The 26,536-nt window shown below is 44.7% G+C and overlaps 1 protein-coding gene across 7 annotated transcripts; it reads right to left on the bottom strand.

The window, feature by feature from the left end:
• Positions 1-667: 667 nt before the first annotated feature.
• LOC311026424 (sine oculis-binding protein homolog) lies at positions 668-12,489 on the bottom strand. Of its 7 annotated transcripts, none has more exons than XR_014598482.1 (8): positions 12,157-12,488; positions 9,358-9,487; positions 8,859-9,053; positions 8,316-8,467; positions 6,942-7,037; positions 4,858-6,774; positions 871-2,667; positions 668-836 (listed from the first exon to the last, which is right to left on the bottom strand). XR_014598482.1 is itself a non-coding variant. In XM_084029989.1 (7 exons), exons 1-6 carry the CDS (start codon positions 12,247-12,249, stop codon positions 4,867-4,869), a joined length of 2,553 nt encoding a protein of 850 aa, XP_083886115.1. In that variant the 5' UTR covers positions 12,250-12,489; the 3' UTR covers positions 668-2,667; positions 4,858-4,866. The 7 variants fall into 7 exon arrangements, 2 of the variants coding, with proteins under 2 accessions (XP_083886115.1, XP_083886114.1); XR_014598483.1 differs by having other exon boundaries at positions 877-2,667; XR_014598484.1 differs by having other exon boundaries at positions 909-2,667.
• Between the last annotated feature and the right edge of the window lie 14,047 nt (positions 12,490-26,536).

Below are 26,536 nucleotides of genomic sequence, written 5' to 3'. Positions count from 1 at the left end.
GGATACCTCTGCTCTCTAGCTGCCCTCCAATCACTGCAAGCCGGAATTCCTGCTCTCTTATCTCATTCATCTGTTTTACCGTCACAGCTCAGGGCCTTGACTAACTTTCAGTATTTTAGGAATGCTGATGCGCTGCCTCGCTGACACGCTGGCACTAAAAATAGAAATGGACAGGCATCGCAGTGTGGAAGCAGTCCTCGAAAACGGGATAATTGTTATTTAAACGTGTAAATTAGTTGCAGCCTGCGTCCGTGTGTCAGAAGTTAACGAACAGGATGTACAGGTTAAATGAGAGGGATTGAAGAAGTGAAAACGCACCCCATGTTTCTTGCTCTTAGAATAACTTTTATTATTTTATTTTTACTTTACAAAGAGGTCTCCGCCAAAGCTCTCGGTTACTGAATCTATGTTCAAATACAAACAATCCGTGAATAATCTGTTCAGGCGGTGGGCTAAATGTTTGTCAGGGGAAGTCAGTAAGTACCATTGAATTCCAGGCAATAATAACATCTTTTTTTTGTCCAAACATTGGATTAACACACACACACACACACACACACACACACACGCATACGCACATACACTTGATCAGGTCAGAAATGGCAATGGTTAAAATGTGCAATAAAACCAACAATGGCAGTCTTTCACAATGTCTTTTTTTTGGAGGGGCCTCTGGCGTCAGAGTAAGGACCCACTTGTTGACACCACAGCTATTTGCACGGTGTGATGTCATCACTGACAAAGTCCCCTGGCCAGCCGAGGATGACACTAACGCAATGGCATGACCTGCGGTGAAGATGTAGGCTGGAATGAGAGGGGGGAAGGGGGGGTCGCTGCTGTGGACACACACACACACACACACACACACACACACACACACACACACACACACACACACACACTCACACACACTGAGTTTTGGAATGATGGCAGGGGGTGGGTCACATTTGAAGTTATTCTAGGAGAAGGCCATGATGACTACTTATCCCAGAGGACTGTTGAACTCTTTATTAAGAGGTTTTGAAGGGCACCCTGTCATCTTGTTGACACGGCTTTGATGATGGTAAAGAGGAAATAATGGCAGCGAGATGTGGCGGAAAAAAAGCTACTCGCCATTAAAATCTGTCAGCTGGCACTGAGTGCAGTGTTATGTTCTGTGTGCTCATATGGGTTTCAACAGGCTGCCAATGGGCCTCCTGGTGCTCTCTTGTCGACTAAGGGCAGGTGCAAAGTTACAAAGGCAAACACTGCCCTCTAGTGGGGATACAGTATATAAACACAAGGGGAGTTAAAGAGCTTCGGCACTCACAAAATACAATCATCAAAGAAAAAAAAAAAACAAATGAAGAAATAAAGCACTTTTTTTGTGTGTGAAAATCTACAGATGCATCATCCATAAGTTAATATAACATCAAATAGTATCTGTGTAGAATTCAAAGAGGGGAAAAAAAACTGAAACTTTACAATGGGACAAGTGTTGACAAGGCATCGACGTGATCTATCGGGATCCAATTTCATCAGGTGTCCCCAACAGTGGGAACTGTAATACTGATCGCTGCATACTACAGCGTTTGACGGTTGAGTATAATACCACGTTTGGTAAGATTTCCAGAATGATTTTCAGAATCGTCTTACGTGACGTTAAAAAAAAAAAAAAAATCTGAAGGTGATTCAAATTCTGATTTGCTATCAAAGCATTGGCAGATCAGGTGAAAGTGTTCAGACTATCTCAGCTACTGTATATCAGCGGGTGATCACTCGTATTCTACATAGTTTTGTTTTGCAGGGGGAGCATCCTTTCTCCTCAGGGATTGTGTTATTCTGCCCAATGATAAAGTCTCAATCTCAGCAGAATGGAAGGCAGAGTAAAAAAATCACAGGCAATAAGTCGTGAGGACTCGAAGCCTCAGAAAAAGTGTGTTACTGTGTATCGTATTTAGATTGGGCGTTGATGTGGAGGGGGAAAGCGTAGCCTATACTATATTGCTGGCTGTCGGTCAAAAAAAAAAAAAAAAAAAAACTCCTGAAGTCTGAGCCCCCGTCGGCCAGGTAACCCAAAACCTGGAGTGGGGAGTCAGCGTGGGATATGGGGAGAGGAACAATGTGGCTCTTTGTGCAAGCCGGGCAGGGAAAACAAACCGTTTCCCCTGGAAAGAGATCATGTTCAGGCTCCATCTGAGAAGACCACACAAGGCTGATCAGAGGCCTGTCTGCTGTGTGGAGCAAGGAGAGGAGGAGGAGGAGGAGGAGGAGGAGGAGCGCATCTGGGCAGCCACACACACACACACACACACACACACACACACACACACACACACACACACACACGCACGCACACTTTAGGGCAATGTCAGACGGGGAGAAAAATCTGAGATGCTCCATATCAAGCGCTCACCGAACACAATGTAACAGACTAGCCAGCAATACTCTTTGGTCCAAGACAAAATGTGTGACTGTGTTGTCGTCCCCCCCCCCCCACGTTGTCGTGTGATAACATGGCCATCTGGACTGCTTCCCTTGGTTGGCACCCTGCTGGTCTACAGGCAGAGCAACACTCTGGTGGGGCTGACAGGTTGAGGGACAGGCTGGAGGGTGTTAGCACTGGCGTTGTCCACAAGAGGGCGTGGCACTGAATCTGGCACTGCCATACAGTGTTAAACAGGGAGTCTGTTCATTAGGTGGAGAGAGGGAGAGCAAAAAAAAAAAAAAACAGAAAGAAGGAGAGGGGAAAAAAGGAGTGGTTAGACGTTATAGATTCTGTGCTGATTTCTAATTTCCATTTCTAGGATATCTCATGTCACTTCTCCTGCTCTCATTCCTTAATCCACCTTTTCTACATGAACGCTGAGAATGAGGCTTTTTAGTCATGTCAACACTCGGATAACTGTCGCACAGGGCACAATCAAAACCAAGAACATCTGGCCTCTTTCTCTCTCACACACTAACACAGACTTTCATTCAAACACACACACACACACACACACACACATTAAATGTAAACAGACGCGCACACACTCTCATGTAAGGGCCAAACCAGGGTTCTGTACTCCCTCTGTCCCATTGCGTTTTAGTTTCAAACGCTCAGCGAATACCCATGTGGTGGGATCGGATTACGCGGGGCTATAAAATATCCCAAATAAAGACAAGGGGAAACTGAGACGAAAAAAAAAAACCGGGGCTGTTTCCTGAGGTGAAATCCTTCACTTGGCTGCTGATTCTGTCAGAGTGGGATGTGTGTGTGTTTTTTTTAAAGACTTTTAGCAGCGGAGACAATGGAACGGGACAGCAATGTTTGGCTCCGAGCACAGAGGTGGCGAGCTAAAGTAATTCGCATTCGGCAGCCAGCTCCCATTACACACAACGCGAGGGCCATAAATCCGTCTGCACGACACAAGCAGCATGCTGTGATTTCATATGTATTGGTTACTAAGGGGATGCGAGAAACCACAACAAATGGGAAAGAGTAAAGGTAGGAACTCGCTTAGTGAAAGGGAGTCTTGTAACTAAAACATCTGGGGTATCAGATACAGGTTTTATGTTGTGCTTTCTCTATCAACACCCATCATTTTTAAACAGAAATATTATTTTGTTACTATGCTTGGGAGAGAAATTCAGGCCAGTTGAAATCCAAACCATCGCTAATATCAGCAGATTAATCCCAGGATGTACAGTAAAATAGTAACGTGATCTTGTTAGATACGGGTGGAGCCGTTTTTCACTACCAATCATGCAAATAGCCCATTGATTGATCCAAAGTAAAGGAGGATTTTTCTCTGCTGTACTCTAAAGTCAACATCTGCTTGGCAGGGGACAGCTGTGGTGAGTGAGGAGAAGGAAAGGGAATGAAAGAGGAGAATGCTAAACTCATACATGGGAGAGAGAGACGAGCCGGAGCTAGAACAGGGTGTCATTATGACATGCGAAATCGGAAACGCTCTGGTTCTGCCCCTGTGTTTTCTGGTGAAGCCCCAGAGCTCTATCACAGCTGAGGGCTGGCTCTCATAGTCACAGCGCCTTATAGTCTGCCTGACAATCACCTCCGTCTCCACAGTGACCTCAGAAACACGTCTGCCTTGCCTCACTGTTCATACTGCAAGAGGCGAGATGTTGTCTCTGGGGGGGGGGTCAAACTTGATCAAGCTCACTTGATCTGTGTCTCCGTCTGGGTGTCAGGTTGGACGGATCATCCTTTAACCTCAAGGTCACCGTTTTGATTTAGCAGCAGCCATCTGTCCTTCACCTGCTACCCTCCTCGTTCATTGCAAACTGCTCTGGATTAAAACACCAGCTAATTGGTGAAAATGGAGAAATCGCTCCTTCCCTCTTAAACAGATACATGCTCACGTGTTTATCAAAACTGAACCTACAACACGGGACCGCCATGCAAACAAAGCATTGTGCCTGTCAGGTTGCGGTGAAATGATCGCCTTTCAAAGTGACTCTCGCTGCCTGTGCCCTCCACCTCCTTCTCCTGTTGTAACCTTAGAGCCCAGAGGAGTGCCAGGTTACTGGGATTCTCTCCCTTTGGCGCCGTGCTGTTTAGTGACCATGAGTATACTGTAAGACCTGTGATTAATTTTGCCCTGTGTGTGTGTCTGAATGTGTGTAGGCAGACATTTTCCAATCCTCACACGAATGGCGTTTTTAAAAATAAAGCTGGTGTTTAATTTAACCAACTTACCAACGTCATCAACCATCTTCTACCTGACACTCTAGAAAATACAGTTTAGGCTGCTTGTGTCTTGTCTGAGTAAGATAACGAGGTACCATCTTCCAATGCACAACTCAGTAATATCACACAGAAGAGCTAGTGAAAGCAAATCTATCTATACTTTGCCTTGTAATCGTATCTCTCACCTCCATTCTCTACTTATTCTGATCACGGATCCGAAGGCATCGCCTCTTCAGAGCTGGCTCCATGTCTCCAGCACTGGGCATATTAGCAGGGCTCCGCAGGCTACCCTTGTCCCTGAGTTTGGGCAAGAGCAGCGGGGTGGTGGTCCCACCTGTCTTTGGCGCTGTGGGCAGAGCATAGGCATGGTCCTCATCAGGAACATGGGGGTCCTCTCCTACCTCCCCGACTACTGCTGAGGGCTCTTCTGACTGACTGACCGGGCCCTCGACTCTCACTGGGCCAACGACAGAGCACTTGTTTTCTTTGATGGCCTCCAGCTCACTGAGCGCAGGGCCAGGGGGAGGTGCTGGTACTCTCTGGGTTAGGGGGGAGTCCGGACTGGCGGGCGTGGGAGAGCGGGACATCCCGTTTGGACTGTGGTCCTGAGATTTCAGGGCAGATGACGTGGCATCGTACAGATGGCTGCTCACCGTTGGGCTGGGTGGGGTGTGTGAAGGTGGAGTGTGGGAGTCCTGTTGGTGGTAGACAGTGTCATGTGAAGGGGACTGTGGTAGAAAAGGGGTGGGTCTGATGATGTTGTGGAGCCCTGATCTGGTACCCTGCCCAGTTCCTGACTCTCCCAGACCTGATAGGTCAACCACTCCGTTGGCACTGGGCTTCACTTGGGTCCTTTGAAGGACCCTTTGGATGACTTGTCTCTCTGACTGCTGCTGCTTATAGTCTGTCAGCCCCTCTGACCCTGAGGCTGAGCAGGGGGATTCGTTGTACTGTGCTCTGGGGGAGGATGCTCCACTGTGGGGTGTGGATATCGGGGATGGGAATGGCCTCTCTGACTTTACCCAATCTGTGTTGGGGTCACTTCGTGATGGGAGACACTGAGCCAAAATTCCAACCAATGTGTTGGCTACCAATCTGCTGTCCACTTCAGAGATCCCTGGAGATGGTGGTCTGGTAGCCCTGGATCTACCCCTGTCCACCCCCTCTGGCACAGGTTGGATAACACCACCGTGGCTTGGAGTTTCTACGGTTGCCTTAGAAGGGACTGGAATGGGGATAGGAATGGGTATTGGGACAGGTAGTGGAACAATAATGGGATAAGGCACCAGGACAGTGGGATGGGGCAGAAGAGGGCTAAAGGAAGGAATACCGTAGTTCATCATGTGAGGCATTGGGACAGGACCTCTTGGCATCATGTTCAGAGGAGGGGAGTGCAAGCCAGGGAAGTAGGCACCTGGAAAGGGATGCATCAGTCCTGGGGGATTCATGGTTGAGTTTGGGTGCTGCAGGTGAGGAGAGTGAGGAGGTCTGTGAATAGGGCTCGAAGGGGGGCCTGGATGTCTAGCAGGGTTGGCAAGGGGGCTTCTCAGGCCCTGAGCATGAAGAGGAGGTCTGATGAATGTCATGGGGATTTGAGGTACGGGCTGATGTTCCAAAGGGGGACGAGGATGGTGTGGAGCATGATGGTGAGTATGGTGGGGTGACGCCTCCACAGCAGGGGGAGGAGGCTGGATGGGTCTCTCCAGGGTCCTCAGCCCGGAGACCGAGATCTTGGAATTAGAAGAGGATGCCTCTGAGGGGGAAATAGAGGTGGATTCTGCTGATCCATGGTTTGGCGTAGGCCCTCTAGGGGAAAGGTTTCTATGACGAGCTTCTCCTGCACTGCTGCACCAAGACTCAGGAGTAAGTAGCTTTTGCCCAGCCACAACGGGGTCTGCCCTCCCCTCCTGGCTGCTCCTGCTTGGGCTTGAGCTGGTAAGAGCTGCACGAGCTTCTCTGTAGAAAACATCCATCTTATACTGATTTAGACACTTGGTGCTGCAAAACTGGAGTCTTTCCTCGCCAGCTCCGAAGTCCAGGTATTCTTTAGTGTGACGGACATGCTTGCACCAGTCACATACCTGTGGCACAGGGGAGAGAGACTGTGGAGGGTCATTGAAGAGACAGATCCCGGCAAAACAAATTGTATAGATATCAAGTAATGAGAGAAATAAGAATGCAAGCTTTATGTGCATAGCATTGTTCATTCTTGTAATCTTCTAATGCTTAACATTGGAAAACAAGAGATACATTGATAGTGTCGTCTTACTCTGACATTGCTGTTTATCTTCAATACCAATCTTGGCGAGTCCTCTGTGTGGGGGTGCTGAGGGGATCTCTCGCCTTGGAGGTCTTCATCTCTGGCCTGACAGGGGGGGAAAACCACAGTGTGAGACACACATGGCATGAAACACTGTGAGGCAGTTTGTCAGACCTGAGTTCACCCTGTGTTTGATGGATTCGCTCTCCAATTCACGGCGATGTAGCTGCGGTTGCTTGAAAAAAGAAAAAAGGCTACACTAGAATCATTCTGTGGTCATTAAACCAAATTTGAGCTTCTTGCATAATTTGCGCAGAAAATAGCTTCAAATGAATCGCCTTGTCATCAAGGTTAATAGCAGTTTGAACTTCGTGCACAAAGCCAAACACCCAAAGGTCAATACAACAAGGGGAAATCACTGTGTTGTGAAACAGATACGGTCCTACAATCGAGTATGGAGATAACGCGGGGGATGTATTGACATATTATTAGTGGCCTTGCCGATATTAATATAGGAAAATCGTCTTGATTCATGTAAGCTGATCTGCTGCCAATCCATGTGCTCCCCCATCTCTGTAACCCACTGAGTCGTCGTGTTGAGTTACGAAATATGAGGCAGCTGAAGGTAAGGTATGCACTGAAAGTGGACACCTCGCCCCAGGCCTCCTGGCCTTCCTCTCAGACAAGCAGCAACAAGCCGATGGCAACGCTTTCCTCCCCGCCTCCGAAAAACTAGAGGACTTGTTGCACAGAGTCTGTTCAGCCCTCCTTTTTGTCTCTGTTGCTGTGTGAATGGGCCTACGACAGTATAAACAACAGCGAGGGCGAAAGGCGATACAGCTGCTTGTCACCCCGACCTCTAAAGAGGGTATATCCATGTCGTAATGGAAGGTGAAAAATCACGGCAATGTGCATCAGAGCGGTTCTCCGCGGCTTTCCTGTCCTCCGGACCAAAGCCACTTAACGGCCGGCCCCTCCTCCATTAACGCGAAAGTGATATGAAGTGTCCTCCGCAAACTTTGACCTCCCTTCCTCCAATCCTTTACTGAGTCCTCCATAATAACGAGAGAGTGTGTTCTCAGAGATTCTCCTTTCCTGAAAATTCTTGGAAATGAAATCCATCAGTTATGACCTCACTGGATCAGGGGTATCTGTTTCTGAAGGTCTGTTTACCTGCCAGAAACCACTTGCCTGGGTCTCCTGTGTATGGAGGGTAACACACCTGTGTGTGTCCATGTGTTAGTGCACTTGTGTGTGAGAATCGACATTCAAATCTACAGATTCACCGTCTATATATTTGGATTTCTCGCCAACAAGGTAAAGTCACCTAAACGTTTATGATCGCCCAACAGTGATTGCATCCGTTTGTAATTCACCACTCACCTTATTGCGTTTGAAGTAGGCTCGTCTGCAGGCGGCGAAACACTTCTCACTGCAGAAGCTCTTGAGCTCTGAACCCATACATAGAGAGTAGCGTTTCACACCTTCCTTCTGGCACCAAACGCACACTATCTGCACATTCTGTACGTCTTCCACTGCAGGGAAAGCAGCAGAAAAAAGAGGAATTAATGAGCAAATTGTATATGCATTGTGCCTTTGATATGGTGGCATATGTCACTCATCTCGGTTTGTTTGCTGAACTGTGCATTTTTACACAATTTTATCTATCACTTATATACACTATTCTGCTATTAAGTACATTAAAACGATATTTAACAACATCCATGAAACCAAAGTGATCCGGATAACTTTTTACGAGGCATATATGAATGTTGAGGTGCCGTGAGGAAATTGCTGAACCCCATATTTGCCCCATCCACAACGATGATCCGGCACTGTGACTTGTTACATAGCGACACAATACAAGTCGTGGATTATGTATGCATGTGTGGCTAAAATCGAATGATGTCATTCATGTGCATGTACCTGCTGATGGCTTTATGAGGGGGACAATGACGGGCGCACTCTTGTGCTCCTTGGAGGTGGTCAGGGAGGAACAGGTTGAAGAAGAGGAGGCCGAAGAGGAGGGGACACTGGAGGCATCTCTCTCTCCGCTCTTCATGGCGAGGACCGAGTGACCGATTTTGGCGTCCAGGCTCTTGGGTTTTGGCAATGAGTTCTCTGAAATATCACAATTCAACGCTAATGACTTAAAGCACAAATTCACAGCGAGGCTTACAACGATGCAGTCATATCCTCTGAGCTCGTATGCCCTATGATGCCCTACGATGCCCTACGCCGACTGTTGAGAAACAATACATGTATCCGAATGAGTGGAACTTGAGAAGTTGCAACCAGAGGAGAGATATGTCTAGCAAACGTAAACAAGTGACTCAATGTCTGCGCTGAAACCTGCAGAACCTGTTAGCGTGAATTCAACTAGACTTGTGTTGTAACGGTGAACCTTCGACACCTGCCCCCTCACCTTTGAGCACAGACACATGCTGACGCCTCTCCCTGTAGTTTCTGATCTCGTTGGCCTCCGAGTCTCTGAGGTCGACCTTGTCGTAGCCGTACCATCCCAGCAGCTCGTTCATGGTGCTTTCTGCAAACGTCTGCACGAGGAGAAAAAAAAAAGAGGAAAAGAAATCACTGATTAACCCCTCTATGTAAAGGGATAGGGTAACTGAGCCTCAGGCTGCCTGCAATTGGGGAAATTGTGACCGTACATCTTAGGGTTGTTAGTGGAACTTTTTTTTTATCCTACGTTAAACATAATCAGACCTTCCTACTCTGAATCAATGCGAGGGATTCTTTCTCAGCCCCAGCCCAGTTGGGGGAAAACGAATATGGGCACAGTGAGAGTACAGTGTGACGCTTTTTTCCATGATGTATTCAAGTTGTTTACTCTTGCTAAATCTGAGACGGAAAGGTTTAAAACCTAACACCAGTGTGAAATCTATGAATCATCCTTTTTGTTTATCTCTTTTAATTGGAAAAAAGAGGGAGAAAAGAAAACTGTTCCCCACAGATGGGATGTGTGGTCTTTCTCTCTTTTTTTTTCTTCTTTTTTTTTTATTACGACCAGATGAAAAAAAAATATATAAAAAAAACACAAAGGTCTCTCTCTCTCTCTCTTTATCCACCCACCTCTCTCTGTGGCTTTGGGAGAACCGGATTGGAGGAGAAACTCGATCCGGAACGGGCAGAAATCAGAGCGGGACACCCTACACCACAGCGAGGTCCCACGGTTCTCGGAAATGCCCCACTCCCTCTCCCTCCCTTCTCTCGCCAGTGTCCACCACACTCTCTCTCTCTCTCTCTCTCTGTCGCTCTCTTCTCCCCAGCTTTCCCCGTCCCTCCCCTCACCTCCCATCTTCACCATCCTCCCCTCCACCCCGGCACCTTCCAGCCCTGACACCCGACCCGGCGCTGCCTCTCAGGTTTCACCCTTTTCCAGCACAGCCAGTCTGCTGTGGTGGTGTTGTAGTGCTGTAGTACTGACTGCACATTCTTTCCCCTGCTTTCCTCACTCCGACCTCTGCTCTGCTCTAGGGCCTCAGAGAAATGGATCTCTCCGCTTGCTTGCTCACTTTCTGCTGTGTGTGTGTGTGTCTGGAGAGAGTGTGTGGGTGAGTGCAAGCAGCGGTATCATATCCAGCTAAATATGCCTAACGATGATTAAAGTGAAGTATCCGGTGTCTGGTGCTGCGCTCGGGTCTGACGTGGAGGGAGTAGGTCCGAATGTGGTGTTGAAACAGATGCATTACAGAGACAACACACAAGGCCGGACCTCAGCTGAGCTAGAACTCAGTTCGCCTGCCTCTCCTGTTCGTCTAACCCTGCCTGTCGCCCATATCCTTTGCCCACCTTCTTCAGCTCATCTCAAAAGGTGCACAGTGATTCCACTCCGCCATATGTCTCACATCTCATCTGGACGTCCTCTCCGTGCGTACAGCTGTCATTTGCACTCTCTCTCTCTCTCTCTCTCCCTCTGTTTTCTCCTTACCCACCCCTCCGCTTCCCACAATGTTGTTTTTGTTTCTTTTTTGGCAGTTCAGACAAACATCTGCTTTGTGAGAGTGACAAGCCATATCCCAAACCACAGAGAGAGTCGCAGCCAAAGGCAACAAACTGGGGCCGACCCTGAGATTCAGCCCAGGCAGGGCTCACATCAAGAGAGGGGGGTAGCGTTTCACATGTTTTGATTAAAATTAGTTAAGTTGTAACACTACACCTCCCCTGGATATCAACCGCTACAGTCCAAACCACTTATACAAAAAAGACCCCCCCCCCCCCCACCCTCACAAAAAGGCCAGAAATCTCCTCCCTTCCCCCCAAAAAAAAAAAAAAAGTGCTTGTCTTTTTAGATTTCCGAGAGGCTGCTTGAAGGAGCTTCAGATATCCCTCACCACCGCAGTCAACACTCTCAAATAGCCAGTGTCCGAAACCCAAACAAAGCAGACATCCATGGATTATTTTCCATGCAGTAACAGGCTCACAGCGGTGGGAGGTGGGAGGGGATCACGTCTGTTACTGTGATCCCACTGTCCTTTTAAAGCAAGGACATTCCCATAATGAACATTATCTCAACACTAAACTCTATTTTGGAGGTAAATCCCTTCAAACCGTGTGATAGTGCTTTCCCCAGTGTGAGGCTGAGGCAGACTATTTAATAACACAAATGCCCCCTCTCTCTCTCTCTTTTAGGAGGCACCACGGGCAAGCCTCTGTGGTACAAGCAAGTGTGCGCACCGCAAGAGCGGGGAAGAAGTGACGCACATCTGGATCTCCGCTGGATATTACGGAGTGCGCGTCCGGCCACAGCTGGTCTGACATGGCGTCCCCAGGCAAAGGCCAGCCTACTCTTATTCACTGCTAACATCTATAATTAAAACGCCCCGTGTCTCTCTCTCTCTCTCCCTCTGTGGGTGTGACATATTCAGTTTATAATATACGCTCATTATGACTCGTTAATTACCCCCCAGGGGGTGTAAACTTCGAAGATCCCTGTGATTTTTTCATTTTTTTTTTTCAAAATCTGTAGCAAAAGTGTTTTTTTATGACGTACGACTGCACGAAAGACAGACAAAGAGAGCATTCACAGAAAACAAACACAGAATGTGTCTTATTATTCCGGCATTGATCTGTGCGCAGTTCTCTCTGTCTCTGTCTGCTTAAGAAGACGTTGTGCGCGTTCAGAAGTTATCTTTCGGTCAATAACACGCTTCTCTCTTGATGGAAAAAAAAAAAAAACTACAGCGGCACCCAAACAAACTCTCACCTTCATCTCCTGGTTGATCTCCCTCTTCACGGGGTGCGCAGGTTTCCTGCTGCGTTTATTTTCCGGTGGTCTCCCTTTCTCCATCTCTGGCATAGTCCTGACCTGGCTGGATCCGATTCGGATCACCGTTGGGTGTCACCTGGAGAGGTTTCTAGAGGGGTAGCTTATGGTGAATGCTGTCACTCCCCGGTGACAGCGGCTGTCATTCCCGGACGCCTGAGTGCCTCATCTGGGGCTTCGCACCATTCGAGTCCACTGAACATGCGTGCGCTCCGGGCTGGAGGCTCCGCCGCCGAACAATCCGGACTCTCTCCTCTCCAACACCATCAAGTGTCTGCAGGTCGTAAGGATACGGCTTCCGGTTGGGACTTTCGAAGTAAATTCCTAATTACGACCCAAAGTAAAAAATTTGGAAAAATTAACAACTTAATTGTGGAACGTTGATGTTAGTATGAATTAAAACAAAATATTTAAAAAAAAGTTTATATGGAAAAAAAGGACGTATATGACGTGCATAAAGGCTGTAAACTTCATCAAATCCATTAATCACACTGAGGCTTCACACTTCTGTTCAAATGAGTAACACATTGGAGTGTAATGTATTTAGTGTTGGTTTGAAACAAAGTAGTATTCATTGCCAAAGACCAAGATCGTAAGCTATACGAGAAAACACTGCACATCTTTGAAATACGCGAGGCTCCATTATTTGTTACTAAATCACTTTTGTGTCACATTTTGACATGAGACATTTTTCTTTGTAGCTTTTATTTTGAAAACAAAGTCGCCTAGCTTCCGGTCTAACTCGTGCTCTTTCCGCGTAGCTTGACGCTGCCCTCTCGCCCCTCTCCGGATGGGGAGGGGAGGGCCCTGTGATTTGATGTAACCCAACACCTGGCGCCCACCCCTCCTAAATCTCAACAGATACATTTCATAAGGAATGCGAAGACTGTGTTTTATCTGAGGGGACACAGTGCAAACACTGTCTGTATACTCTTGTCTTAAAATAAAGGGATGAAAAGAACTCTGTGAGCTAAATGATACCATGGCAGAATGCATGGGGCTTTCTAAAATGGCATCTGTTTGATCAGTGTCTAGTGTGCGTGTGTGTGTGTGTGTGTGTGTGTGTGTGTGTGTGTGTGTGTGTGTGTGTGTGTGTGTGTGTGTGTGTGTGTGTGTGTGCGTGCGTGCGTGCGTGCGCGCAAAAAAACACCTTAAACGTCCACATTTGGCCCCTGAGCCCACCTCGCCTTAGGGAGAGTAACACGTGCCTGGTCAGGATTTACATTCACAAATGAGCGCATAAATGTGTTCCATTCTGCTTATCCTCGAGGGTTAATGCCAGATAATTTATTATGATAGCCTATCGTGTTTCTGGGCGGATGAAAACACGGAGAGGATCAAGTTGCATCCAACAAATATCGTAATAAATGTCATTATTTCATCGCTGTTTTTCTTGCTGCTATGTTCTTTTTATTCGAGCGTCCCCATTTAGTTAACACCCCTACTTACTGTATAGAGAATACATAAAGTCGGTCATATTACCAAGCTCTACTGCATCCTTCAATGTCTCCCTTTTGCAGAACTTTCACTTGGTCACTGAACCCACGCAGAGAGACAGACAGGTAGACAGACAGGAGGGACGTGAGGCTTTCTCTCTCTCTCTCCTCCCCGTCTCCAGCCGTCCCCGGACTGCTCTGGTTGGAGGAATCCAGGGACCACGGCTCGTGTAAACAGAAACCCGATCCAGTGCGTAGGGCTTGGGTTTCGCCCCCTCGTACGCCCGCTGATGATACCCGATCCGGCCCGGCTTTGGGAACAGGGCTTATCTGATGCCTCACAAAAGGCCCCTCTCTCCGGCTCTCCATAACAGCGCACATCTGGTGCCTCTGCAGGGAGCGCCGTCCGTCCCTTTAGGTTCCTCTGGGGGGGTGAAGGCCGTCTCGCTGTTCCCTCAGACATCCACTTACGCGAATGATCGAGGAGCAGAGACGTTCAATTTAGAAAAGGCTTGGGGGGGGACTTGTAGTCTGGTCCTCACAGATTCATCCACTTTGGTTTACAATAATGTGTTCTCGCCACCAGAGGGCGATGTTCACCCATTGGTTTCGCATTAAGCGTGCCAATGAATACGGCCTCGTGTTTTCCCCCAGCATCAAATCGCATGCAAATACAATCACGATGAGTCATCTGCGTTCCTGGCTCGACCAGATAAATGGATCTCTAGAATATGAAACAATTTCAACTGCAGCTTGGAATTACATCTGGTTAGCAACTTACATACATCATAAATCAAATTGGGTGTGATCGTATGAACTGGAGTTGAATTTCATGTGGATATATATACTTTTTTCATGAATAATCCTGCACATATATAAAATATCAAAACATAAAAGGTAACTTGCTATAACAAGTTACTATCCATCTTTAATTGTTTCAACATAATTGCATCACTAAGTGCCAGAACTGCTGTAAGTGAAACAACACCAACAAGACTAGCGAAGGTTAATGTCAACATTACACGAACACACACACACGATTTGTCTTTTGTGCCTTAAATTGATGAATAACTGTTGCAATTCAGTAACGTCCACTAGATGTCACTGTTGCCACACTTATAGCCATGTGACACGAGAGTTCGCTCAACAGGTTGTATTAACTTTTCAGTTCGCCCCCCACCCCCCCCCCACCCCCACCTCCCCAACTTTCAATCGATTTATGTCACATTTTTGTCAATTCGCATATAAATGAAGTTTCCATCAGGTTTAATGAGGTATTGACATCTCAATAATCATAGCCTGAAGCAAGAAGCCTATGAATCATTGTCACCATGGCAACATAACGGCTGGAGCAGTGTGCAGGTGTGCATAAATGCTGGCCAGCTCGACCTCCTTTGTCGATATGTCGGTGAAAGTAGATTCCTCCCAACGAGGACCCGAGGCATTTAAACATATGGCAGCCAAGTGAAATAACTGGGACTCGATGGAGCACGCGCGCTCAGCTGACTTTACCAAACCATTTTTATTTATTTATTACTGCTGAACGCAGTTGAACCTAAATTAATTTATAAAGTAATAAAGTAATTGTTTCCGCAATACAAGCTCCTACGGTCAAACCACTTTCCATGATTCTATTATAAAGCTCTTCTTACCACCATATCCGGGACTGTCAGGGACCCTATAGGCGTACTACGTCACAGAGCTGTAGCTGAGTATAAAAAGCTCCGTCTGATGCAGCGTCCACATTAGAGAGAAGCAGCGTCTGTGGGCAGCCTCCTCCACCTCCTCCTCCTCCTCCTCTTCCTCCTACTGGCCAAATTACTGCAAAAAAAAGAAAAGAAAAGAAAGAAGAAAATGTCCAAAATGACGATCGTTCAGCTTGGAGTGATTGTGTTCGCCATATGTTTATCAACAGAGGTATGTTGACATATATATTTATTTATTTATTCTAATTCTAATTTTAGCTTTTATTTATTGGGTGTTGGTTGGAATATGTTGAGTATGGATCTTTATTTATTACTGATGAAACTGTGTGAGGGTGACTTTTCTAGACGGGGTTCACTACACTACAGTGAATTAATGATTCAGGTGCAGTGTGTGTTGTCTGGCTGTGGGGAGTGAAGCTAAAGTTACTGTGTGTGTGTGTGTGTGTGTGTGTGTGTGTGTGTGTGCTAAACGTAACATGATACAGAAACTTCTTTATGTGTTCCTATGTTGTTAGAGTACATTGGCCCCATTGCTGGGTTGTAAGAGATAACGGGTAATCATGCATAACTAAAAAGATTGATTGACGTTTTTATTGGCTGACGGTGTTTTGGCATATGTTTGGCACTCAGTGTGCGTCATTACGTTTTAGTGCAGCTCATCCCTTCCCCGTGAAATGTGTTTGCAGATGCAAAGCATCTGGTGTTTGTCTTCAGAGTATTTCATCATGTGACGTCCAAGTTGAACTAGGAGAAGCTTTGTCGGCTCGACACATTTGTTAAACCCTCCTCTTCCCTCTATCCTCCTCTTCTTCGTCCCAACAGGTGGTCTGCCAGAACACCACAGACCCGGCACCGGGGGGGAACTCCACCTCCAACCCCACCACCATGGCCACAGACGCCCACAGCAGTTCGACCAACACCACCAACCCTGCCGGAGCAGGCGTGTCGCTGCACGCGGGCGCCGTCTCCTTCCTGATCCCTGTCACCGTGGCTGCCTCTCTCCTGCAACGCTACTGTTGAAGCCCTGGACCCCACACCCCATCACCCCACCCAGTCCAACCTCATTCATCCTCCCCCTTCACCATGGAGACCACAAGACTAACACGGACGGACTCCACAACCCTTCTTTGTCCTCCTTAAGTTAATGATTTATATATATATATATACAAGTAGAATTCAAGACATTTCTTTCAATAAAGGGGGTTTGATCTTCAGCCGGAGATCATCACCAAGACCCTCTCAGCCCCCTTGCATGGAATCAAAAGGAATGGCGGTTCGCCGCGGCTTCCTTACTTGGCTTGCGTTTCCATAGTCACACCATCACATTGTGGAGATGCTCAGGGCTGCGGTTGTCATGTCACATGTCTTGATTGAAATGCGGACCACTTGAGTGTACAGAGGTTCTTTTTTCGTGGCTTTAAATCCACCTGGCAATCAATATCACAATGGGTTTCTTTTTGTCTGTAAAGTAAACACATACAGTAGGAGATTTTTAAACAAAAGTGAGCCAGATGGCATTTTTAGTTGGGTTCTTTCATAATTTGGCTCTTCGGTGTTTTTATTAGAAATGTCAAAGAGGTGTATGTAGCAAATGAGTTGCCACAAGACTCGTGTCAGTTTTGCCTTGTGACGTGTAAAGAGTTGTGGTCTTTTACAATGAGGGTTTGATTGACACCCCCCCACCCCTCCCCCCACACCCCCCTTTATCCAAGGGTTCGACCCAGGGAATGACTGTATGCATAACCATATGGGAAGGGTTGATGTTGGATTTATATCCCCCCCTTATAGTTTATATTTTGTATAAATGGAAATTGTTGTACTGTTTATTAGTTTGGGTATAAGATAATGGAAGAAATGACGATGTACAATAAATTATGAAAAAATTATGACAACTCTAATTGTTTCTTTGATTCCGTTTGATTGACTTTTTGCTAAAACGTTTCCTGTGAAAGCACCACTTCAACCCATATTCTGCTAATGCTACTCAACGTTTCATAGTCTCGTTCTTCCATCCTGCACATTTGGATGGATCTTAGTCCATAAAAAGACTCTCGATAAGCTTCATTTAAAGGGCGTGGTGATGTCGTATTCATCATTACTGAGCTGCCAGGCAGTCTAGACGGGCAACTGCTGAGCGGCAGGCCAGAGATGGACTCGGCATTCCCTGATGCCCCCACTGATCTCCTCTGGATCGATGCCAAGGCAGCAATGACTGGATATGAAAGAGTACCAGCCTCTATGGCCTTCTCCCGATGCACAAAGTCTAAACAACACGTAGATTATGATTCTTCATTTAGACTCCACCAGGAGGAGAGAAGCCATCGTAAAAGCCGTTCACAGAAACCTGTTATTTCACTCACAAGGTTTTGAATAGCAGTATTAATATATTTTCAATTACTGGGAAGAATAAAGATGAGTGTAAAGTGCCCTGAAGGGAATGCAATGTCATATTTGATTAGGCCTTTGAACCTGTTTGGCTTTTACTCAACACTGGCTAATCCCGTCTATGTCCCAGTGCTTAATTAACCAACAGCTGCAGAGCATGGAAACATATATATATATAAAAACAAACACTAATATCAATTAGATGAAATTCATATGGAATTCTTTGAAATAAACATACCGGGATTAGAGTTCTTGGAGAAAAATGAAATTTGCATAATTGGGTTTACGGGCATACGGGCTCATGTTGGCAGTATGAAAGTACAGTTGAGTGCCTATAGCTTATTTAAAGTTTTACATGTAGAATAATAGAAAGGAATGAGAGCAGAACTGTCTATTCAGTAGAATCTGTAGCATTTTGGACCAAATCTCACCCCCAGAGTGTATTTATCTGCTTTCTTCGGTTATTTTAAACATTACTCTGTTGTGTTTTTTAAACCGCTTATTCAGCAAGCAGTTAAAAAGTATTGGAACTGATCATCAGAATGACTAAATCTAGCAAAACCATTACTGTATGGAGGCTTCGTGATGGCAGAGTGAGTAGCGTGCGGCTCGGAAATGCCTCAGCACCAGTAAAGCCAGCCTCATGACTCATTAGCCGGGGCTATTGTCTCTCAATCCTCCCTGCACTATTAACCTCTCCCCACACAAGCCCCCCCACCATCCCCCCTCCCCTTTTAACATCCCTTTTTCCGGATATATCCATTTACTGTCCTCCACCAGTCTGGTCTGCAGGGGCTGTATAGATGTGGGCTCTCCAAAATGACTAAGGGCTTTCTTTTCCTAACAGCCACTGTGACAATGGGAGCATTTCACACTTCTCTGTATGAATATAGGAAAGCACAAAGAGGAGAAACACAAATAGCGCACCCTAACTGAAAACGCCGTTTAATCTCCAATTCAAAAGTACTTAATTAACATTATGTTTTGCATTGGCGGTGCCTCAGGTTTGGATGCCACGAGGCATGAACTCAGATGGTACAGTTGCACTGCGGCCATGGGGTAGGCCCTCCATAGAGGAAATGTATTAAAGTTATTTATGAATGAGTCAGGCTGTGGACTTAGACCTGTCACGAACACACATCATTTTTTTTTTTTTTTTTAAAAGGTGCCATTTGCTTGAAATGCCCTCCTTTTTTTTTGGTAAAATAGTCAGTAGCAATCAACACAATATGCTTATTCCACATAAAGTATACAAACTCTCAATAAATTATATAATATCTTATTATTTCTTATTTTGTATGGCATTTTGTCAATATGCAGTCATGATTGCTGGGTAATATGGAGATGTTGTCCAACAAGTCTCTACTTGATCATGTAACCAGACAATATGATGGTGTGTGTGTGTGTGTGTGTGTGTGTGTGTGTGTGTGTGTGTGTGTGTGTGTGTATGTGCTACATAACTAGTAACCAGCATGCACTGGGGCCTGTCAAACCTACCTATGCCATGTATTGCAGGTATTTAGGGCACGACATCTAAAAGCAGTCTTTCCTACATCACTGCCAACCTGATGAATTTGGAGCAGCCAGTCGTGGGAGAAGTCCGGGAAGCTTTGATTCAAAAAAAGAGACTAGAATCTACATTTGCTTCATTATGAACCCTTTATATACAGGCTTATTTCTGTAATGCCGTAATACTCTCCAAACAAACAACACGACAAAAAGGCTTATTTGTTCAGCACTCGATGTACAGAACGCACTCGAATGTCTTCGATTGCATCTAAATGGTTCCACAAATGAGTAAAGAGAGATACTCTTGCTCTCAGTTTTCTATTTTTTATTAGCTTTATCTTACTTCACAGATGCAATACAGATACAACAGCTCCGTGACTCAGTCTCATCAGAAACTAAACACAAAAGCTGTTTGTGCAGGGTTGTCCTGTACCGTATGTGTTGCACCCATGAGATAATTTTTTTTAAAAGATATTATTATATTTAATTTTCAACACACCAGCAAATGAACTCAACATAGACGACCCACGTTAAAAACAGAACCAAAGTCGGACGACAGCCACGACAAGCTTAATACAACAGAGATAAAACAACCATCTTCCATCATTAAAATGCTTTTTTCTGACCATGTTGACAAAGATTTTAATATGTATTATAATAATATGAGCCATTGATTGCCTGGCGGTCTTTATGCCTTGTGTTGATTTATCAACCCAGCATTGTTTGCATGTTTCTCTCAATTAAAATAAAGAGACTTTGAACTAATAGGGGTGTGGCTAAAGACAAGATTGTTCATCACTGAATCATTTAAAAATGTCTCTCACTCCAAGAGACCAAAATGAGAAGTAAAGCATCTCTTCTCTTTTCTAATGCTTTGTTTTGACCACAGGTCGCTGCAACATTCACATCATTTCCCATCGGTTAATGACTTGCTGTGTTTTTCTTGTTGACGAAGTTCTGTCGGGCTTGCTCTGCGTCTGTTAATCTAATGTATCTAGTCCCTTCACATAATTCTGAATAAGCCAGAGTTGCTGCTTCCAGTAACATCAGAAGCATTACTTCCTGAGTGCCAGTATTCTGCTTTGTTTTTTTCCTGTGAAGACCCATTAGAGACGTCTGTGTCGATTAATTCACTATTATCTTACACCTGCTAAAGTCATCTAAACAATAAGTGGAATGTTGTTTTTTTCACATTTTGTGGTCAATAATAGAAGTTAAACTAACTTTTAGTAAGGACCTTCAGTTTAATCTTATCATATTTCCCATGTAAGTTTGACTTTATTTTGATTGTCAGGTTACCTCAACATCCATAATGTCTCCCTCACACTAAATGACATACAGTGACCTCTCTTCTGGCGTGAGGTGTGACACTCAGCAGACCTTTAATCATTGATCGGCTTTATGAATTATTCAGATGGCCGCCAGTGTTGCAGGGACAATGACACACACACACACACACGCACACACACACCTAAACAGTGATCGCCCCACTACACCAAGAAACGTATGAAAGGACTTGAAGAGATGTGTGAGTGTGTGTGTTAGTGTGTGTGTGTGTGTGTTAGTGTGTGTGTGTGTTAGTGTGTGTGTGTGGGTTCACCATTGTTCCGTGAACATGAGTACAGGTGCATATTTTTGTGTGTTTTGTGGCAGCAACGTAACTTGGATACAGCGTTCCTGTCGTGAAGGGCCCCCGGACTTGTGTCAAGTTTCAAGACTGTAGTAAGACGATTCACTACAGGGTTGCTTAGTTACAATAAAGGAGCTTTCTTAGAACCCAAATAATCTTTATACTTCACAAATATATAATTTATGGGCCCTAAAATTCACATACTTATTCAAAATGTAATGTTTTCTTTTCAGCTGTATGGGGGAGTTTACAGCTTCCACTCCATCCAGGAATTGTTTTTGGGCTCATGAATAATCCCGTTCACACCTGCAGTCAATGTGAAGCTCACCTGTCCAAACCCGATGCACGTTGCCTAGTACCCCAAAAGTCTACTGGCTGATTCATAGATGACTTAGTTAAAAAAAACACGTTTCACCTCTCAAACGGTCAGGTTGACTTACTGACACTCACAGCAGCTGCTCAAACGCTGTACAGTCTGTCCAAACAGGTGGCAGCTGCAGGAAGCTGCATCACAACAGTCTATTATCGGGGACATATTAATTGGAAATGATGAGCTGCGGTTAATGTCTGTACAGGAGACATCAGTGCATAAGGGAATTATATAAATGTACCTCCTTCCCATTGTCATCCTTTAAATGGCTTTTATGAATAGTTCATTTATAATTAACTTCATTATAGATGTTTTTTGATAAGTCAAAAACAACTCCTTTAGTTGCCAGGTTGTGAAAGCATCCTCTGGATCCATTGTGTAAAGGTTAATGATTTTTTGGTTTTGTGATTGTACAAGCTGAAAGAAGACGTTGAAGTGCTTCTCAAAACCTCAACAGGTGTGTTTTCAAAAACCCCTGAAACCATTCAAATCACCTCTGCTGAAGAACCAAATCCGTCAGCTACAGACAGGCTCGTCACTCGCACGAGAAGGATCTTCTGAGTGTTGATGTTTACTCGAGCACCGAGACTATTTACACAAGTTTGCATTCTTGCAAACCTCCTCTCTCAGCTTTGCAAGGATTTCCATTTCAAGAGTTCTCACTTCAGTATCTCAAAGTTCATCTTTCACTGTCAAGTCAACTGATGATTTATATTCAACGGTAATTAGCGTTGTCTTCATTGACAACTATGTGCTTTTAGGTAAACTTTAGGAGTAAATACTTGGGATTTAAGATAATGGAAAACAAAAATAACTGATGTGCAACCATCACTCCCGACGTTTTGTGAGCCTGTCATGTAAATGCTCTGTTGTTTTCAGGACTGCAACATTAATATCTATTTCACGATCATGAGATTATCCTGATAGTGTCTCAGTTCATCACTTAGCTGTTGTTGTTCTCTGTGAGGACATTTTCCTCATCTGTCTGCAAATAGATGACCAAAGACAGGACATGATTTCGATTTCTCGTTATCAACCAATTAGTTTCTTATGTAACTCCTGTTCATTTACAAGGTTGGCCTGACTAGGCTTCTTAATTGAATGATAATCTCGCTGTATGGTCTTTGTTTTGTCTGAACAGTATCATTTTCCTTCCTTTCGAGAAATTCTTAAAGCACATTCAGTAGATAGACGTATAGAAAAAGAGTGGTGATTAATCAATTACACAAAAAAAGAGCAACAAACCGAAGCGACTCAATATATCACAATAATGAAGACATTCTTCAGAAGAAAAAAAATCCAATGAAATCGCCGCATCATTCATCCATATGGACCAATATTAGTTGATGGACGAGGCAAGCGTTTAATAGCTCAATAGAGAGTAATAGGCCTCGTTGCTGCAAAAACACACAGCTTGTGCTGAGGCATAAATTAGATTTTAATTGCATTTCCTGCAGCACCGAGAGGACGTTGGTCGGCCTCATCCCCGAGCAGGGAAAACATACTGCTTGTCAAAGATCTTTGCTGTTCCTCACTCGTAAAGAGTAAGCGTATTTTCACCAAGCTCTTCAATTCTGTTTGAATCTGTGCTCACTAATAATACTTAACACATATTCACAATGTCATTGGCTTCTTTTAACAAGGTAAACGATTGAATTATTTTTTTGTGTTGATTGATGGAAGCCTGGAGGTCCTTTATTTGATTGATGCTCTGATGTTCAGTTTTTGAAGTTGTACACATCAAAAACTGAACATCAGAAAACATTTCCTTCAATGTGTTTTCTCCGAAATGTGAAATGAAATTAAGCGTAAATGAATCTTTAAAAAGGGGCTCCAGGAACATCTCAGTAATATTATATCCTTAATGACTAGAATAGAGGAAGGGAAAAGGGAAAAAGCCAGACAAAAGGCTGTAAATCAGCTGAAAGGTCCTTCCTGCCAGATGGTCAGCTGTGCGTTTGTTTCTGCCCTAGCTAGCCCTGTTAGGAAGCTTGTTGCTTTTTGGACACAATGGGACTCTCGTTTGCTGCATCATCAGACGGCTAAAGTGAATTAATTAGCATGGATGGAGGCAGACTCTCTATAAAGCTGTTTGGTTTCTCTCATTTTCACTAATAACATGTAGCTCGTCAATTAGGTCGCCTAAATGGAGCCTTTGATCCTGGCTGCCGTTCCAGTGATTCATGTCCAGAGGCTGTGGTCGCCGTGGAAACCAAACATTAGAAGGATGTTTGACACCGATCCTGGGAAAACCGTCCCGCTGGGTAAATGTGTCCTCGCTAAGTCAGAGCCAGGTGAAGTGTGTTTGTCGATGGCGGGCTTGGTGGTCTCGTGTGATCAGACAGGTTTAACTGAGCAATCTGATATCACAAATGATTATTCCCCCCCAGTTGTCACCCTAAAGCCTCATCGTGAGACTATGTGACCTGTTTAACGCGACATGAGCGAGCGCCCACAGAGCTAACCTGATTTCACAAGCAAATCAGGTTGTATCCCAGATTCGCAGCGCCGCCATCCCTGATGTCGGACGGCCACCAAACTCAGAGCGTCCTCCGAGAGCGGCTCTGATCTAACTAACTAGGACAAGCCACCCTCATCCTCACTGTCTAACCTTTCGGAAGGACACTTGATGCCACACGATGTCACCTGTTTGCTGGGAATAGCTCCCACCCACTCCGTGTCGAAAGAAGCCCCCGGCCAGAAAACCCACAACGTACAGGCACTAATCCTGCACACAATGTCCGTTGAATACAATGATGGGTGAGAGGGAGAGTCTGCGCGTCTCAGTGCCATCTGGTCGACGGGGGCAACAGAGAATCAATGCTTATTCATCAAAGCTGCACTCGCCTGTCAGAAACATCCGACAAGCTGCACACACTTAAACCTGGTTTTCCTGCCAGGCATCTCTGAGGGGATCTCGTTCAATGTGACTTTAAAATCACATGTTTTATTGTTCAATATGCGTCACAATTAGTGAGAAAACTGTCTGAATGGCTTCAGCAGAATCTCAGAAAAGAAATTTGGCCGCCACAACTTTCATACGAGTGATGATTTATTTGTGGCAAAGTACAAGATCATCTGATTCATCATGTAATTTCTGATATATTCTATGTGTTAAACTGCGATTACTCTTCTCTATAACTTCATTTGTTATTGTCACCTTCACTCTGTGAAATCTGAAGTGAACTGCAGTGACATCCGCCTGTAGAGGAAAGAAAAATAATCTGTTCCATAACTACGAAGTCCAAAGCAGAGACTGACTGGAAACGTTGGCAAAAGAGCTGCTGACTCTGCTCCTCACTGCTTTAACTTCCCGCAAACATGTTTTTTTATGTATACATCTATGAACCCGTTCATAAAAGGCTTTACAAGTTCAGCTTCTGATTCAACATTTAATGTAATAGCATTGCTTTAAAAACATTGGTTTCATGGGTTTAAAGGAATAGCTCAACATTTTGGGAAAATTGTGTTTTGGATACAACATGTCTGGAGCCAGCAGGTCACCTTCAGAGGGGGAAATCCTTAATGGCCCTTCTGGTTGCTCTAGTTAGCTTAGCATAAGTCTGTAAACAGGAGGAAGCAGCTAGCTAAGATTTTGCTATCGGAAGTTTTCTGGCCTCCGTTTGTAGTCCGAGAAATATCAACCAATCATGTTAAAATCCTCTTGTAAACTGTGTACTTGTTAGATCCTTCTGTCGTCTCTCAACTCCGGTTTCTACTCAGCTTATATGTCATATTTACATAAGAGTCTACGGCATGCTTCTCAGCCATAGGTAAGCTCTTATACCAAGACAGTAACAAACATTTGTTTCAGTTTGACGTGGATATCAAACAGGGTTTCAATGACCAAAGCTGTACTGTAAACAGCAAACAGGATAAGCGTATTTGAATAGCAAAAGGGACGTCAGACAAACGTCGTCGGGGTGGTTTTGTGGACTTAAAGAAGGGAAAGGAGAGAGGTTGGCCGTGTTCAAAATGAAACACCTGGTGAAGAAGAAATGTAATGATGGGAAACCTACAAGATGACAACCCATAATTTCACAGTGTGCCTTATTATATCATCGAACTGAACTGCTATATTTGAATTTGTGCCACTTAAATGGACGGAGGAACCTTTTCCATTGCTTTCTCATTAGCAGCCTGTCAGCTCGACTCCCAGCCCTCTTGTCTTGCTTCACTCCAGCAGGTACTGACATTTGTGTAAAGAATGTGGTTCATTAATCAGACGGCTGCTCAATTAGGTGGAAGATACTGTGGACTTTGGAGAAAGTTTAGTTGAATTCGTACGATTGAATGTTCAAATCTGGAAAAAGAGTAGTGTATGCTAGAGATTATTGGATGTGTGAACAAGCCAATCTATAGATTTAAGAGAGACAGTGGACGCGTTTATGCTTCTTCTCATCTGTTACTGTTACTTTATAGACATTTTTGTTGTAAAAAAAGAAAACAGTAATTTAGACTACAGCCTTAAAATGCCAAATAAATGTCTTCCTTTAAAAATAGCCATTTTACATCCCATCCACCCTGGAATTATTTTGAAAATGAATTAAGTATTGGTTTGGGAAATACGACCTATTAGATTTCTTGCAAAGGGCTAGATAAGAGGTTTGTTCACATTTCTTACAACAAAAAAACATGTAAAAACCACAAACCTTCGGAGTGAGTCGGGCTAACTATTCTCCCTGTTACCGGCCTTGAGGCTGAACAAAATAATATAATTTACATTTCCGTAAACAAAAATTTTAAGGCATTTTTTTTACATTTTCTTTAGAAGAATAAAAGCAACTTAAAGTCACAGAAGTGTATTTGCAGCCTTCAGAAAACCAAGGTCAACATTATGTGAAAAGGTGTTGAAATGATAAGAGAGCATGCCCCTACGTAAATATTTACTTTTCTGTAAATATTTAATCTGGGTCACGTTTCTTGTAGTTCCTGTCCCACTAACCAGAAAACGCTCACGTTGACAGTATGAGACTTGTCAAGGCAACTTTGACACAACAGTCACCTGAGCTAAACACTTCACATCACCTGCAAAACCGGCTCAGTGCAGCGTAACGCTGAACAATCGTCATGGCGACAACACACGCTGTCACTCAGAATAGAGGAAAAACACTAACATCAGACACCAGTAACTTCCAGTGACGCCACACAAATCAGTATTTAAAGAAAAGAGTGAAGTTATTTCACATGAACATTTTTTTATTGTATAAGCAGTTACAGCTCCAGGTCTCCCTCCACCAACCTGTCTCCCTGCCACTCTTCTCCCTCCACCAACCTGTCTAAA

This window comes from Eutrigla gurnardus, assembly GCF_963514095.1.
Source record: "Eutrigla gurnardus genome assembly, chromosome: 16".
In the NCBI taxonomy this organism is placed as follows: Eukaryota; Metazoa; Chordata; class Actinopteri; order Perciformes; family Triglidae; genus Eutrigla; species Eutrigla gurnardus.
Note: the sequence above shows the minus strand (reverse complement) of the source record. Positions and strands in the feature narration are given on the sequence as shown.

Bases quoted from the DNA above. Each gene is read 5' to 3' on its own strand.
- LOC311026424 (XM_084029988.1), bottom strand. From the start codon at position 12,249: ATGCCAGAGATGGAGAAAGGGAGACCACCGGAAAATAAACGCAGCAGG. The intron at 9,054-9,357 runs GTGAGGGGGCAG...GTGATATTTCAG, and splicing joins GCATGTGTCTGTGCTCAAAG to AGAACTCATTGCCAAAACCC. The intron at 6,775-6,941 runs GTAAGACGACAC...GACCCTCCACAG, and splicing joins AGATAAACAGCAATGTCAGA to TCTCTCTCCCCTGTGCCACA.